The following is a 16,708-nucleotide window of genomic DNA, read 5'->3' on the forward strand; positions in this document are numbered from 1 at the left end:
CTTCTTCAGATCTGCTGTAAGATGGAGCGCTACAAGAGATCCTTCCTGCCCACAGCCATCAGCATCTACAACGGCTCTTTGAAGAAACCTTCATATTATGAGCTATAACAACATTTAATTTCCCTTTGGGATTAATAAAGTATTTTTGAATTGAATTGAATTAATATGTAATGAAGCACAAATGTTTCTGTCCTGAGATTATTTAACGGCATCATTGATAACTAATGCTAGTGTGCACTATGTGCAGCAAGGCTAGTCTGTCACCATGTCAGCAGAGTTTTATACAATATTTATGAAGAAAACATGTTGTGTTAAACATAAGGAAATAAGCAAATTAATTAAAATTTTCTGTTTTTACTTAAATAATTAAATTAAAATTTTATAATTAAGTCAAAATAACATAAACAACAGTAAGAGATGTTGACAGTTTTAAAGCAGATTTTAGCTGGGCCTCCAATTAGGTGTACAATAAGATCATGTTTTAAATAAATATGACTTATTTAACTACATTTAAACAAACATGACTTGGCTGTGTTGAGCTCAGGTTATAGACATTGTTTTAACCACGAGATTCAATGTACTCTTTAGATCTTATGTGATAAACCAAAACAAACAAAATGGTGTATCATTGCGAAGTGGAAGGACAAAGGTATGTTTACAAAATGATTTACCAAAAAAAATAAATAAAAAAACTATGCCGTGCATTTGAATTCAGCCTCCCTGAGTCAATATTGTGTACAGACAATTTTTGCTGCAGTTATAGCATTAAAGCTTTTGAGGTATGCCTCTATCAGCTTTGCACACACAAGGTTTTCTGTTAAATAATTATGTATGGACCTTTTTAAATAAGAAAAAAAGCGTTGCTTTTTTCAAAAACATACTTGAATAATAATATCCAGTGTGACCCACACTCCTCACCAGTTGGTGGCGGTAATGCACCGGTAAGGACCTGCTGGCCAACCGCCAATAACCCAAAGAAGAAGATGCGTTAGCTTTCGATGGTAGTTTAAGATGGGTTTGTTTCAGGTAAATACGTGAATGTTTCCAGTAAAAATGTCTCCAGTTCAGCCCCAGAGAGAGATGATGAACGAGCTGTTAACTCCTGCTGAAGAAACATTTACTGAGTTTAAAGGAATCATCGTCAAGACCGAGGAAGAGCTCGATGGTCAGCACAGACTGCTGGATTTCAGCCGGATCCCCCTGATCATCTTACACCGAATAGGTACGAAACAGCAGCGATGCTAATGTTTTACTGATGGGACAAGTTAAAGATGTTGGGGCGACGCTGAACGCAGCATCCAACTTAAAGCGCTGTTACACCAAACTTAGTTTTTTCTATTTGAACAATGAGAACAAGGAACAGCAACTAACTCACTGATATAAGTACACAATTACAACCAGTGACACATCCCCAAACTAATTATAGTTTATTCACTGAAACATCGACAGCAGGTGTAGGAGATTTATTTACATAGGGTAATAGGACAATATAGAAAATAATGAAAAGGAGAAAAACACACACAAAGCATCACTATAGAAACCAAAATAGAAGAGGGCTAAGCTAACGTAGAGAATTGATCCCTATTTTTTTAGCTTTGGGCTTTTCAATCTTTATGAATGAGCATCTGGAAGTTTTTAAACATGAAGTGACTTTTGAAAAAAAAAAAAAAATCATCAATTGTTACGATCTGGTATGCCAGATGTCTTAAAATCCATCAATATGACTATTTCGTAATTTAATGACTGGCTTATTTAAACAATTATTCATAACTAGCTTTACAAAAGGAACAGGGATGTGATTTATTTCTTGTGCATATTAACCGATATTTGTTCATACATGTATTGGCTTTGAAACGTTTGAGGGGTTCAATGATCACCTGCTGATATTAAATGTCTCCATGAAAAAACTGTTTGACTCGAACTCCGTTTTTTATATAGCCCCTGTTCCATCGAAAGCCCCAGGATTTGTTTTTCCTGGGTAATATGAATCCCAGGGAATTGTGTACATACCTTTTCCATTGCTTAGGGGCAACAGAGCCTTTATTTAAATCAGTCTGACTTATGGGGAAGTTGTGAAGAAAACTGCAATACACCTTCAGTTCAGCAGATGGCAATACTCCTTTACTCCATTTGAAAGACTATTAGCTAATACTTTTTTTTGTTTGTTTCAGCTGATAAATAATAGATAATGAGCAGTGTTAGACTTATACAGTTAATTAATTTCTTTCATTATTCCCAAGTTGCTCTGGATCCATAAACAGGAAAAGTTTAAATGATTATTTTACATTTAATTTTTTACCAACCTGCATCTGGCCAGAATTGCAACTGCATGATTACTGTACAATAGCTACTAAACACAGATTGACACACTTATTTTCCTTTTATTATCACCACCAGGTAAACTGATATCAGATAACTACAGAAAATGTTTTTAACGGAGATTTATTTATTTATTAAAATAAAAAAATGATAATCAGAATCAGCTTTATTGCCAAGTTCGTACATACAAACATACAAACAAGGAATTTGAATCCGGTACACTTTGCTCTTTGGTTTTGTTTTTGCATTACAGAATATACATATATACAATATACAAATATACACATATCAGTCCAGAAGTACTGGAAATTGATACCGTGACTGTCTAATCATAAGCAAATATTTATATAAATTAGAAAGATGTATAGACAGTGAGTAGAGGATGGGAGGACATGAGGGGGAAGAGGATCACTGGGAGCTTTTGGTAAACTGCATCCAAACCTGAAACGGTTGTCTCTCCTCCGGCAGAGCTCTCTGCCTAAATCTAGGGGAAAAAAATAATAAAGATTTTATACTTGGCTAAGTTAGGTTTACATGAAAAGACAGTCTTAGGGAAATATGTATTTTTTTTATGTACAAGGAAAATTTAAAGTGTTCTGATAATCAGTGCTGCATTAAAATATTTTTCTTACTGTGGTGAAATAGTTTATAATTAATGCCAACAATAACTTGAAATGTCACACATTTCAGGTGAAAAATACTCTATTTTCTGGTACTTGCGGTTTTTCACCACATACCTACTAAAAACTTTATTTTCACTTTCAGCCATAACAAACAGATAAAAGGTAGCAGGAAATCCCAGACTGCCGGGCTGAGATCAGGCAGCGGTTAGTGGGAAAGTCCCAGTCCAGCCGCCCGGTTAGCTTAGCTTATCTAATAGCAGCCAGACCAGTCTCTGAACGGAGCTCCACTGCTCCTAAAAAACATTTAAATGTAGGCTCATTCTTGATGAACTGATTGCACCGATGACGTTTTTAGGTCTACTTTCTCACTTAAAAACATCTTGAAACTACTTTTTGTGACAAATAATTTATATCAGAAGGATTAATTTGTATACTAACCTCTGCCATTACTGCGGCTGCTGGCGCCATGTCTCGCTGCACACAACTCCACCCCCTCAACAATCCCGGAGAAAGCTGAAAAGACCTTCTCCAGTGCAGGACCATTTACCCATGAAAGTTAAGCCCCAGTAAAGTGAAATTAAAGAGTCCTACAAATAAAATACTGATTTTTTTTTGCGGTACAACATGTGGGGAGCTCAAGTGAGGTATGCTAACAATGAGTTTTAAGGAGAGTTTTGAAAGTGTGCAGGGATGGTGTTTTTCAGTAATCCAGTGGCAGTTTATTCCAGAGTTTGGGAGCAGAGCAGCTAAAAGACCTGAGTCCCATGGTGGGCAGACGGACGCGTGGCATAGAGAGAAGAGAGTCAGAAGAGGAACGAAGGGTGTGAGATACTGTGTAAACATGAATATGTTTAAGATAAGGAGGGGTTAGGTTATAGAGGTTTGAAAGTTAACAGAAGAATTATTAACTCAACGCGGAAAGGGATGGGGAGCCAGTGGAGTTGCTGGAGGAGAGGGGTGATGTGTTGTGTAGATGGGGTTCTGGAGATGACTCGGGCTGCTGAGTTCTGAACCAATTGAAGTTTATGGAGGGATTTGTGTGGTAAACCAAAGAGCAGCGCACTGCAGTAAACAAGCTGGGATGTGACAAAGGCATTGACTAAAATACCAGTGGCGCTGGGGGTAAATGAGGGATGGAGACGGTTGATATTAATGTTGTAATGTTGTTATAATACGAGCTGTTAAAGGTAGGCTGGTATCAAGGACGACACCCAGACTCTTGACCTGCAGGGAAGGAAGCACAGTGGTCTTTTCAATGGATTAAGAATATTTGCCTGACTTGCAGATTGTGGATTTTGTGCCAATATTTATTTCAGTTTTATTTGGATTAAGTTTGAGGAAATTATTTAGAGAACCAAGAGGAGATATAGAGTTGGGTGTCATCCGCATAGCAATGGAAAATGATGCCATATTTTCTGAAAATATTGCATAGAGCACAGATGTCAAACTCCAGTCCTCGAGGGCCAATGTCCTGCAACCTTTAGATGTGCCTCTGCTTCAACACAACTGAATCTAATAATTAGGTCATCAGCAGGATTCTGGAGAACTTGACTGCATACTGAGGAGGTAATTTGGCCATACATTAAGGTGTGTTGGACCAGGGACATATCTAAAAGTTTGAGGATACCGACCCTCGAGGACTGGAGTTTGACATTTCTGGCGTAGAGAGAGAAGGTAAATAATGAAAAGGTCCTGGGGCGCATCACTATTGACTGGGGAGGATTGGGATAGGAAACACTTTAGCTGAGCAGGGTGAGAATGATCAGAGCGATATGATGAAAACCAAGATAAAGCAGTGCTGTTTATACCGATGGAAGCTAGATGGCTAAGGAGAATCGGTTGAGATATGGTGTCAAAAGCTGTAGTTAGGTCAAGCAGGATGAGTATGGTTAGCAAACCAGAGTCTGATACCATCAGGAGATCATTCGTGGTTTTGAGCAAGGCGCTCTTTGTGCTGTGACAGGCCAAAAAAACAGACTGAAAGTCATTGTCACTGTGGTAATTATAAACTTGGTGAGCTACTACGTTTTCTAAAATGTTGGACAGAAATGGGAGGTTGGAAATTGGTCTGAAATTATTAAGATCAGTGGAAGTAAACCAGGTTTCTTAAGTTTTGGTGTAATTACTGCTGTTTTAAATAGCTCAGGAACAGAACCAGAGGTGAGGGAAGAATGGATGATGTCAATGATGAGAGGGAAGAGTGAGGGGAGACAAAATTTGACCAGCTTTGAAGGCAGGGGGTCCAATGTATAGGTGGATGACTTAGATTTATGGGTTAGTGAGGATATTTCACTGATTGACGGCAGACTGCAACTAGACAGTGAGGGAGAAGGTTGAGAGAGTGGTAAACAGTGTTTGTGTTGCAAGAATGAGACTGTTGCAGGCACAGGCAAAGGAACCGGGACATGTCCCCCTGTCCCCCCCAGTATTGGAGACAGGCACCTTTGTCCCCCCCAAAAAAATTATACTGCAGAGGAGAAATATACTTGATTTTGAAATCTTTACCTCATGTGCTTTTATTGTTAAAGTGCTACGCAGCGGTGATGTATCAGCTACAGTCTGATCAGAGACCTCTGAATGAGGTGAAACTGTCTGTAGGGAATGTTGTCATGAATATGGCTGGTTTATAACATCTTGTTGTTAGTTTACATTTATATTTAGAAATGATATATTTTGATATCTTTATATCTTAATCCTGGGATGGGCATCCGTCCATTATTGAACTGCTAACTTTGTCAGTGTTCCCAAGTAACATAGAAATCACATTATTGATAGAATAGATCCAGAAAGGAGAACAGATAAGGACTGATGTCAGGTTGACTTTTTTTAAGATAATTGTTTAGTCATTATTTCCACAGTACCATAAAGGTTTGGGTTAGAGTATGAGGTTATCAGCTGCACTACAACACCCAAGTGTTCTGCACATTTATATGGTCAAATGCTACTCCATCCTGTAATGGAGAGGTGGATTTGTTTTCCCATTTATTTTTAAAATGTGCCACCTTTATGCTCAGATGTGGTACCATAGACATGCATCTCTGAAGCTACTTTGTATGTTTGGGAGCAGCAATGCAGCAGCATAAACACAGAAAACATAGAGGATGGTACAAGGCTGGAGGCGAGGTCTTAAAATAAATCAGTGAACACTTTTAATGTCAGGGTCAGGTTATGCTATTAACAGATTTCACAGTTTATGAGCCTAAACATATCTGCAAATGAGTTGTTACAAATTTTTATGTATAAGAAAAGCCTCAACAGATGGTGCTTTTTTATCTTTAGTAAGTCAAATCCAGATACTGTTTATTACCATATGTGATGTAATGCCATGCAGGGACATCAAGGGTTTGAGGCATTTTTGACCAATAAAACATGTTAGATCATTTACGGATCTGTAATGTTTCCAATATGTCGTCCCCCCCCTCCCCCCCAATGCTTAACTCATTCCTACACCCTTGGTTGGTGAATGTTTTCACATTTAGAGGTAAAATAGTTCATAAATCTATTGCAGAGGGTAGTGGAATACATATGTGGGGCGAAGGTGTCAGGGGACTGAAGAATAATAGAGTGTAAAGAACAAGGTCTTTGAATTTCCATTAGCAGACTGGATGATGGAGGCATAATAAACAGATTTTGCACTGGAAATTGTGTCTTTGTATTGTATTGTCAGGTGATTGTGATACATGTCCTCCTCATTAATGGTATGTCCAGTTTTCCTTGAGAGCCGCTCCAGATGGCGGCCCTCAGATTTGAGTCGACGTAGTTCTGGTGTGTACCAGGGGGCAGAATGAGAGAAGGTGAAAATCCGGCTTTTTAGGGGGGCCAATGTGTCCAGGAGGGTTTACAGTACGTTATTATGAGATTCATCAAGGGTAGTCAAGTTGTCTCTCCTGGGAAGACTGTTAATAGAAGAGAAAAATGTTGAGATCAATGTTCTTAAGGTTTCTGAACAAAATGGAATGGGGGGAGTTAGTTTTGAATAGTGGTTAGTCTTGCTAGTACTCTGGATGATCATCTCTACATCGGATGTTCCCTAACTAAGCATAAAGTGCTGCTTAAGATAACCATGGTCCAACTGAGTAATGGGAACAGAAGCATGGAAGTTTTCGCTGTGCGGGACGATGGTTCAGAGCGATCCATTTTGCTCAACAATGCTGTATGTGATCTTGGTTTGGAAGGTGATCCTGAAGCACTTCTCGACACAGTTAGAAAGGACACACAAGTCATCTATGACAATGCATTTCATTCTCTGTTTCTACATTACCCAACCAGCAAAGACATTTTGGATCAACTGAGCCTTCACAGCTGAACCTTGCAGAACAGAATCAGCTCAATGTAGTTCTTAAGAGAAAAAACAAACATCTACAAAATATACCCCTCTGACCAGTTAACACAGTGCGCCCAGTTCTTCTGATTAGATCTGACTTTCAACATTTAATAACTCCCACTGAACATGTGGCTTAGGGAGCACAGGTGACCCAGCAGCAATCAGGACTCGCTTAGGTTGGAGATTACAAGATCCTGCAGAAGGAGTGAAACCAGAATCAGATGCCCAACAATGTCACTTCATCTCATTTCAGTCTCCCACCACATAATTGCATCAACAGGTTAAAAAGCTCTGGCAACTTGACGTTCTTCCAAATCGGAGCACAAAGGTATTGACAAGGTCCTAACAAGATAGTGAGGCTTTTTGTACTCCTGAAGAAAAAAACATCAGAGTTGAGGTTAGTGGAGTACATAGATATGCAACCCCAATGCTCCTCATTAAAGGCACAGAATCTCTTCATGCCACTCCCAAAGTAACTCTTCCCCTCTTTAGAAACGTAGAAAGGAGACTGGCTAAAAAGCCTGCTCAAGCTGAAGTATATAAGGCTTAAATGAAAACACTAGAAGATGCTGTATATATACTGAAACTGCAGTCTGAAGATGTGGAGAAATCTGATGAAGCTTGGTACATCCCACATCATTTGATCATTCGTATTTGGGAATTCCTTTAACCAATTTAACCAAAGTAGGGGTTTTACGTAAGTCTTTCTGGCATTCAGTTCTGTATGTCAGCCTGACTTGGACAGCTGCAGGATGTGATAATTATAGCCATAGCTGGACCATTTCTAAGCAGGCCTACATGACTGTTTTACAATGACAACTTCATTAATCTTTCCACATGCCAAGAACATTTCCATATCTAAACTTTTCTCAAACTGGGATTGTGTGCTATTTGAGATTTAACCTTTTTCCTCTTACACAATATTTAACTGTTCATTCCAACATCAAGGGAAGAACAAATTACTTTGGCCCATGACTGCTGGCAGTACTTCCTTGGTTTCATGAACATAGAATGGCTATTCCTAGTGATTTTAAAGACTCCTCCCTGAGGACCACTGCTGCTGCTTGGAGAGACTTGAAAAAAGAGGAACCTCCAAATGTGTATGAGTGGCAGGTGCTCCCTTTACGGACCACCTGCAGCCTGTGTTGTGCCACCTATGCACTGTAAAAGCATGTTCAAGACCACAGCCAGCCAGTAGAGGACATCCGTGAAGTAGTTGAAAGGAGTTTGTATGTGGACAGATATCTTTACAGTTTCAGCATGAAGCAAAGATGTTACTCAATAAACTCTGAGATGCCTTGGCTGATGGAGGATTTGATCTAAGACAACGGGCCAGCAACATGCTTTGAGTGTTTAGCCACCTCCCAGAAGATGGCAGACCACCTAGCAGCAATTTAGGGATAAATTAAAACCAGCTTGACTCAGTCGAATCCACACTTGGCCTCCACTGACATTGTCTTACGGAACTGCTGCATTACAAACATCTCCACACTGGTGGCCTTTCAGTGACATTGCACAGCATTTACTGAACTTTGGGTAGTTTGTACAACCCCCTTGGTACAAGAAAAGAGAGTGGGATGACACAAGACTTTCTGAGGACCTGCTGCAGACATGGAAGATCTTCCAAGCAGAGTTGCCCTGATTTTCTACCACAGATGGAGAAGATGAACTAAAGCATTCAGCATTTTATGGAACCATTTCAAACATTTAAAGCTCCACCATGCCTGATGTCACACAGTACTAAACCTTTTGGGATCTTGTAGAGGCTACTGTGAGACTTGCATCCAGCTTACATCCCTGACCCCACAGCAGATGAATACCAGAACAGGAATATTTAAAATACAAATATTGCATCAAATTCAAAAGGAAAGCTTTCCCAATTAATTTTCTAAACTTAAATCAGGCCAAACAGTTGCACCGAGTAGTTGCCTATACCTCCAAGACCCATAGTTCGATAAATACATTGAGCTAATTTGGGTGGGAAGCTGCCTGAGACGTGCTACACCGCTCGAAGAGGATTCTGCCTCCCCCATTGTTCTCGATTCACGTCATCTTATGACAGAGTTAATAATTTAGGACTTTGATGAACAACTTCACCAACCTTCAGAGGACCAGAGAGCTTTCTCTAAAGAATGAAACAATTGAAGATACTCAGGGGAAGGGAGGCTGTTCAGCGCTATCAGCAACATTGCACTGGCTGCAAACGATGGGGGGAGGGGGAAACCTGTCGTTCTCCAAATGGCTGATTTACCACCATTCTGACACAAAATATTCAAACCACCGTTCTACTGTACAGCTATGAACTGCTTTGGAACCTGCATGATCAAAGTTGGCAGAAGACATGAAAAGAGGTGGGGTATAATTTTTAAATGTATGACCACAAGAACAGTGCTGTTTGCTGTCAAGCCTTGATGCTGACTCATTCTTGATGGCGCTCAGGTGACTGATAGCAATTCGTGTAAAACCCTCTGAGGTTCTCTTTGATCAAGACACAAATTTCTAAGCTGGGAAACATGTACTTAAAGATGCATTCAAAGACATTCTGCCGCAAACCCAGGAACAGCTGGTAAGTCAACAAACTGAGTGCAGATTTAACCGACCTGGATCACTACACTTTGGTGGATGTTTCAACTTACAAGTTATTCCTAACAGTTTATTGATGGGGCAGCTAGACCAATCTCTTCCTGAAGTCAAGTATCCAGATCTAGAACTTACTGGTCGGAGGAGGTGGAAATATAGTCAAGTGTTGGTTAACAACTTTTGGAAACATTTCCTGAAATTCTACCTTACAGAGCTTCAGGGTCGCAATAAATGGGAAGAGGACACTGAAGACCTACAGATTGGGACTGTGGTGATGATGGTGGATCCACAGTTGCCACAGTCTCTTTGGCCAATTGGATCTATTTAAGCAGTTTTCCCCAGAGCTGACGGAAGGATTCGAACTGCTGAAGTGCAGGTGACAGAATGCAATTTTATTCGCCCAGTAGGAAGTCTGGTGAAATTGCCGAAAGTTCCAGATTAAATGGCCAGCCTTGGCCAGGACTGAAGTTGAGTGCAGGAGGACTGTGAGAGAACAATACGGACTTTTCTAGTTGTTTAAAGTTGCTTACTCTGGAAAGCTTTGTGTGGTGGCAGTAAACTGTAAGTAAGCTATTGGGTTGATGACAACCAATTAATCGGGGTAATTCAAGTTAGTACAAAACAGTATGGAATATGCGTGTGGTGTAGAACCTTGTATTTTTTCCCCAAAATTCTTACAATCTACAAGGTAATGAATAATTTAAGTCATGCTCTTTTACATCTTGGCTCCATTGTGGCTCAGTGGGTAGAGTAGATGCGTTGGACTCCGTGTGTGCGTTTGTGAGTGTGATTGGGTGAATATGGTTCCAGTGTAAAGCCTGTTGAGTGTGCAGCTCTGACTAGAGAAGTGCTATATAAATTAAGTCCACTAAACATTTACATCTAATGTATTTAAAACAGAAATCTTTGGCACATCTGTTTCCCTTCCAGTCAGGAGAACTATATTGGTCAAATTAATTGTCATACGTATAAGTTTGAAATTTTAAAATAGAACCGAGTAAAGCTTGTTTAGCTGCATCATGGGATTAAAGTTAAGGGTGTGTTCTTTTACTCACATTTATAAGCTTTCATTTTGTCTTTTTATCCAGATCTCTCGCAATATTATGCATGTAAAGAGGAGGGGGTCCCCACTGAGCTCAGCAACCAGGAGGGGAACTCCACTTTAGATCAAGAGGAACCAGAATCTCTGCAGATAAAACAGGAGCAAGAGGAACTAGAACATCAACAGTTCAAAGAGGAAGAGGAGCAACTCTGCATCGCTCAGGATGAAAACCAGCTTGTGCTTAAACAGGAGACTGATGACATTTTGGTGATTCCTTCGGATGTGCAAATTATTCACAATGAAACAGAACCGAACAGGGACCAACTCATCTCTCAGGCCACCGCTAAAGTTGAGAACCAGGATCAAGAACCTGGAGAAAAGAGAGATGAAGAACAGAAACAAAATGAGAGATGCCAGAAAACCAAACAGCAGAAAGGAGCTACTGACAGTTCAACACAAAAAATGCACAAGAAAACTCATCCAGACCAAAATATATATTCATGTAAAATTTGTAATAAAATCTTTCCTCAAAAAAGTCGCTTGACTAGACACATGAGATCTCACATAAGAAGTCGTATGGGCGATAAACCTTGCTTATGTATTACTTGTGGTAGAAGTTTCAGTAACAAAACTTTTTTAACCATTCATATGAGAAGTCACACAGGTAAGAGGTGTTTCTCATGCATGACCTGTGGAAAACCTTTCAGCCAAAAAGCTAATTTAACTTGTCACATGAGAACTCACACAGGTGAGAAGCCTTTCTCATGTGCGAAGTGTGCAAAGAGTTACATTGAAAAATGCAGTTTAACTTATCACATGAGAACTCACACAGGCGAGAAGCCTTTTTCATGTTTGACCTGTAAAAAAAGTTTCAGAAACAGATCTTGTTTGAAATGTCACATGAGAACTCACACAGGCGAGAAGCCTTTCTCATGTGTGACCTGTAAAAAAAGTTTCAGAAACAGATCTGATTTAACATGTCACATGAGAACTCACACAGGTGAAAAGCCTTTCTCATGTATGACCTGTGAAAAAAGTTTTAGAAACCGATCTCATTTGACTCGTCACATGAGAAGTCACACAGGTGAGAAGCCTTTCACATGTATTACTTGTGAAAAAAGTTTCAGTCAGAATAACCTTTTAACTATTCACATGAGAAGTCACACAGGCGAGCAGCCTTTCCCATGTACAAACTGTGAAAAAAGGTTCACCAGTAGAGGCAGTTTAAATTATCACATGAGAACTCACACTGGTGAGAGACCTTTCATGTGTGTAATTTGTGAAAAAAGTTTCATTCATAAAAGCATTTTAACTTATCACATGAGAATTCACACTGGTGAGCAGCCTTTCTCATGTACAACCTGTGAAAAAAGGTTTAATAGTCAAAGTGGTTTAACTAGTCACATGAGAAGTCACACAGGTGAGAAGCCTTTCTCATGTATTACTTGTGAAAAAAGTTTCAGTAAGAAAAACCTTTTAACTATTCACATGAGAACGCACACAGGTGAGCAGCCTTTCCCATGTACAACCTGTGAAAAAAGGTTTACTAGTAGAGGCAATTTAGCTTGTCACATGAGAATTCACACAGGTGAGAAGCCTTTCTCATGCACTGCCTGTGAAAAAAGGTTCACCAGTCGTAGTGGTTTAACTAGTCACATGAGAAGTCACACAGGTGAGAAGCCTTTCTCATGTATTACTTGTGAAAAAAGTTACAGTAAGAAAAACCTTTTAACTCTTCACATGAGAACGCACACAGGCGAGCAGCAACAGTAACTTGCTGTTCAGACGAGATGGTAATTACAGCTGGATCACATTTGAAAATCAAGCAGTTTGTTTAAAATGCATTTCAAATAACAGTTCTTACTGAACACAATACATAAACATAACACACACATTACATAAATAAAAAACTGACCTTTTTCTGACAGTTTAAACTTCCCATTTAAAACTGAGAATTGTTTTAGGTTAGATATTCATTAAAATGCGTCTTAATTAAAATAGGTGTTGATGTTTTTTTCAAGCAAGACATTTATTCAGTGTGTCTTAAAGAAATTATGGCTTAACCTGTCAGATTTATACTGCAGCAACTTTTAGAGTTTTCAGTCTTGTGTATATTTATGTTTTGTTGTACCTTTGCTCTGTTTTTGTTCAATTAAGGATTTTGGTTAGTGAATACATGTTAGAGGTGAATGTATGGACTGGTAGGCTACACATGATTTGCTTGTTGGGATTAATAAAGTTTTTTGAGTTTTAATCTAAATATCACACATTATTTACCATTATTTTCTCTCAGTTTCTAATTCAGGAAGGAAATGCTGTTGATCATATGATGGCAACAATACAGACATGAGGTGTACCAAATCATGACGAAACTTGTGATGTTTTATATAACTTTTTTTTTTGTTTAAATATTTTCATTGACTTCATTCTTGTTAAAGCGATTTTAAATTGTAAAGTTTTTTTTAACCTATGTTTTTCATCCATTACGTAGACTTCCTGTTTAAGAAGGTTTAGATTTTAGGATATTAGAAAATCTACTGATATTGATCAAATTTCTGATACGAAGGTGACTAACAATACAACTGTGTATTTATAATCCAAATGTCTTTATTGAATTTTAAACAACCTGACATACAATTCCACACCATACAAATTCACAGTAAAAGCTAGGTCAATCGCCATGTCTAGGAGAGAGAAAGGGTTAAACACTAAAAGACAGGGCCATGTGGATCATCTGTAGAAGGTGAGCATTAAGTTGTTGCCAGCAGAAGCTTGGACGATGCCCCTCTCCAGAAAGGTGTCACAGGTAGACACAGAGTCAGGCCAGGTGTAGCTTCTAGGAAGAGAAAAGAGAGAACAAGGTTAAAAGCTGAAATAACAGCAAATAATGCAAAATTGCAGAGTAGTGTGAGAATGTAGCAAAGAGGGTGAAAGTGGTCAATATGTCCTCCAGCAGCCTAAGCCTATAGCAGCATAACTACAGAGATAGCTCAGGATAACCTAAGCCACTCTAACTATAAGCTTTATCAAAAAGGAAAGTTTTAAGCCTAGCCTTAAAAGTAGACAGGGTGTCTGCCTCATGGACTAAAACTGGGAGCTGGTTCCACAGGAGAGGAGCCTGATAACTAAAGGATCTGCCTCCCATTCTACTTCTAGAGACTCTAGGAACAACCAGTAAACCTGCAGTCTGAGAACGAAGTGCTCTGTTAGGAACATATGGAACAATCAGATCTCTGATGTATGATGGAGCTAGATCATTAAGGGCTTTATATGTGAGGAGGAGAATTTTTAATTCTATTCTGGATTTAACAGGGAGCCAATGAAGGGAAGCTAAAATAGGAGAAAAATTTTAATTTTCATCAGAACTCTTGCTACAGCATTTTGAATCAGCTGAAGGCTTTTAACTGCATTTTGTGGACATCCTGATAGTAAAGAATTACAATAGTCCAGCCTTGAAGTAACAAATGCATGGACTAGTTTTTCAGCTTAACTCCTGGACAGCATATTTCTAATTTTGGCAATGTTCTGGAGATGAAAGAAGGAAATCCTAGAAACTTGTTTAATATGGGATTTAAATGACATGTCCTGGTCAAAAGTAACACCAAGGTTTTTTACTTTATTATCAGAGGTCAATTTAATGCCATCCAGGTTAAGTGATTGACTATATGTGTGCAGGTGTGGAAGAGCCTAGCGCTGTTCCCCTGATCCCTACAGCATATTCCAGCCTTTCTAAGAGAATATTATGGTCGACTGGATCAAATGCAGCACTGAGATCTAAAAGAACCAGAACAGACTCAAGTCCATTATCTGAGGCCATAAGAATATCATTAGTGACTTTCAGCAGAGCTGTTTCAGTGCTATGATGAGCTCTGAAGCCTGACTGAAACTCTTCAAACAGGTTATTGCTGTGTAAATGTTCACACATTTGATTAGCAACTATTTTCTCAAGAATTTTAGATAAGAATGGAAGATTGGATATAGGTCTGTAATTTTTCAAGTCATCTCGATGAAGCGAAGGTTTCTTAAGTAAAGGTTTAATTACAGCTGCCTTAAAAGCCTGTGGTACATATCCATTTAAGATAGATTAATCATATCTAAAATGGGGCTGGTAATCAGAGGAAACACTTCCTTAAATAATTTGGTTGGGATTGGGTCTAACATACTGGTCCTTCTCAAAATATTAGCATATTGTGATAAAGTTCATTATTTTCCATAATGTCATGATGTAAATTTAACATTCATATATTTTAGATTCATTGCACACTAACTGAAATATTTCAGGTCTTTATTGTTTTAATACGGATTATTTTGGCATACAGCTCATGAAAACCCAAAATTCCTATCTCACAAAATTAGCATATTTCATCCGACCAATAAAAGAAAAGTGTTTTTAATACAAAAAACGTCAACCTTCAAATAATCATGTACAGTTATGCACTCAATACTTGGTCAGGAATCCTTTTGCAGAAATGACTGCTTCAATGCGGCGTGGCATGGAGGCAATCAGCCTGTGGACCTGCTGAGGTCTTATGGAGGCCCAGGATGCTTCGATAGCGGCCTTTAGCTCATCCAGAGTGTTGGGTCTTGAGTCTCTCAACGTTCTCTTCACAATATCCCACAGATTCTCTATGGGGTTCAGGTCAGGAGAGTTGGCAGGCCAATTGAGCACAGTGATACCATGGTCAGTAAACCATTTACCAGTGGTTTTGGCACTGTGAGCAGGTACCAGGTCGTGCTGAAAAATGAAATCTTCATCTCCATAAAGCTTTTCAGCAGATGGAAGCATGAAGTGCTCCAAAATCTCCTGATAGCTAGCTGCATTGACCCTGCCCTTGATAAAACACAGTGGACCAACACCAGCAGCTGACACGGCACCCCAGACCATCACTGACTGTGGGTACTTGACACTGGACTTCTGGCATTTTGGCATTTCCTTCTCCCCAGTCTTTCTCCAGACTCTGGCACCTTGATTTCCGAATGACATGCAGAATTTGCTTTCATCCGAAAAAAGTACTTTGGACCACTGAGCAACAGTCCAGTGCTGCTTCTCTGTAGCCCAGGTCAGGCGCTTCTGCCGCTGTTTCTGGTTCAAAAGTGGCTTGACCTGGGGAATGCGGCACCTGTAGCCCATTTCCTGCACACGCCTGTGCACGGTGGCTCTGGATGTTTCTACTCCAGACTCAGTCCACTGCTTCCGCAGGTCCCCCAAGGTCTGGAATCGGCCCTTCTCCACAATCTTCCTCAGGGTCCGGTCACCTCTTCTCGTTGTGCAGCGTTTTCTGCCACACTTTTTCCTTCCCACAGACTTCCGACTGAGGTGCCTTGATACAGCACTCTGGGAACAGCCTATTCGTTCAGAAATTTCTTTCTGTGTCTTACCCTCTTGCTTGAAGGTGTCAATAGTGGCCTTCTGGACAGCAGTCAGGTCGGCAGTCTTACCCATGATTGGGGTTTTGAGTGATGAACCAGGCTGGGAGTTTTAAAGGCCTCAGGAATCTTTTGCAGGTGTTTAGAGTTAACTCGTTGATTCAGATGATTAGGTTCATAGCTCGTTTAGAGACCTTTTTAATGATATGCTAATTTTGTGAGATAGGAATTTTGGGTTTTCATGAACTGTATGCCAAAATCATCCGTATTAAGACAATAAAAGACCTGAAATATTTCAGTTAGTGTGCAAAGAATCTAAAATATATGAATGTTAAATTTTCATCATTACATTATGGAAAATAATGATCTTTATCACAATATGCTAATATTTTGAGAAGGACCTGTACAAGTTGAAGGTTTAGATGAAGCTAATATTTCTGATAACTCAGGAAG

At 39.4% G+C, this 16,708-nt stretch overlaps 1 protein-coding gene across 1 annotated transcript; it reads left to right on the plus strand.

The window, feature by feature from the left end:
- The first annotated feature begins 845 nt into the window (after nucleotides 1–845).
- Nucleotides 846–13,155, plus strand: LOC124879067 (gastrula zinc finger protein XlCGF57.1-like). Its single transcript, XM_047383364.1, has 2 exons — nucleotides 846–1,222; nucleotides 10,935–13,155. Exons 1-2 carry the CDS (start codon nucleotides 1,039–1,041, stop codon nucleotides 12,659–12,661), a joined length of 1,911 nt encoding a protein of 636 aa, XP_047239320.1. The 5' UTR covers nucleotides 846–1,038; the 3' UTR covers nucleotides 12,662–13,155.
- Nucleotides 13,156–16,708: the final 3,553 nt, after the last annotated feature.

Source organism: Girardinichthys multiradiatus, chromosome 13, assembly GCF_021462225.1.
Source record: "Girardinichthys multiradiatus isolate DD_20200921_A chromosome 13, DD_fGirMul_XY1, whole genome shotgun sequence".
NCBI classification, from domain to species: domain Eukaryota; kingdom Metazoa; phylum Chordata; class Actinopteri; order Cyprinodontiformes; family Goodeidae; genus Girardinichthys; species Girardinichthys multiradiatus.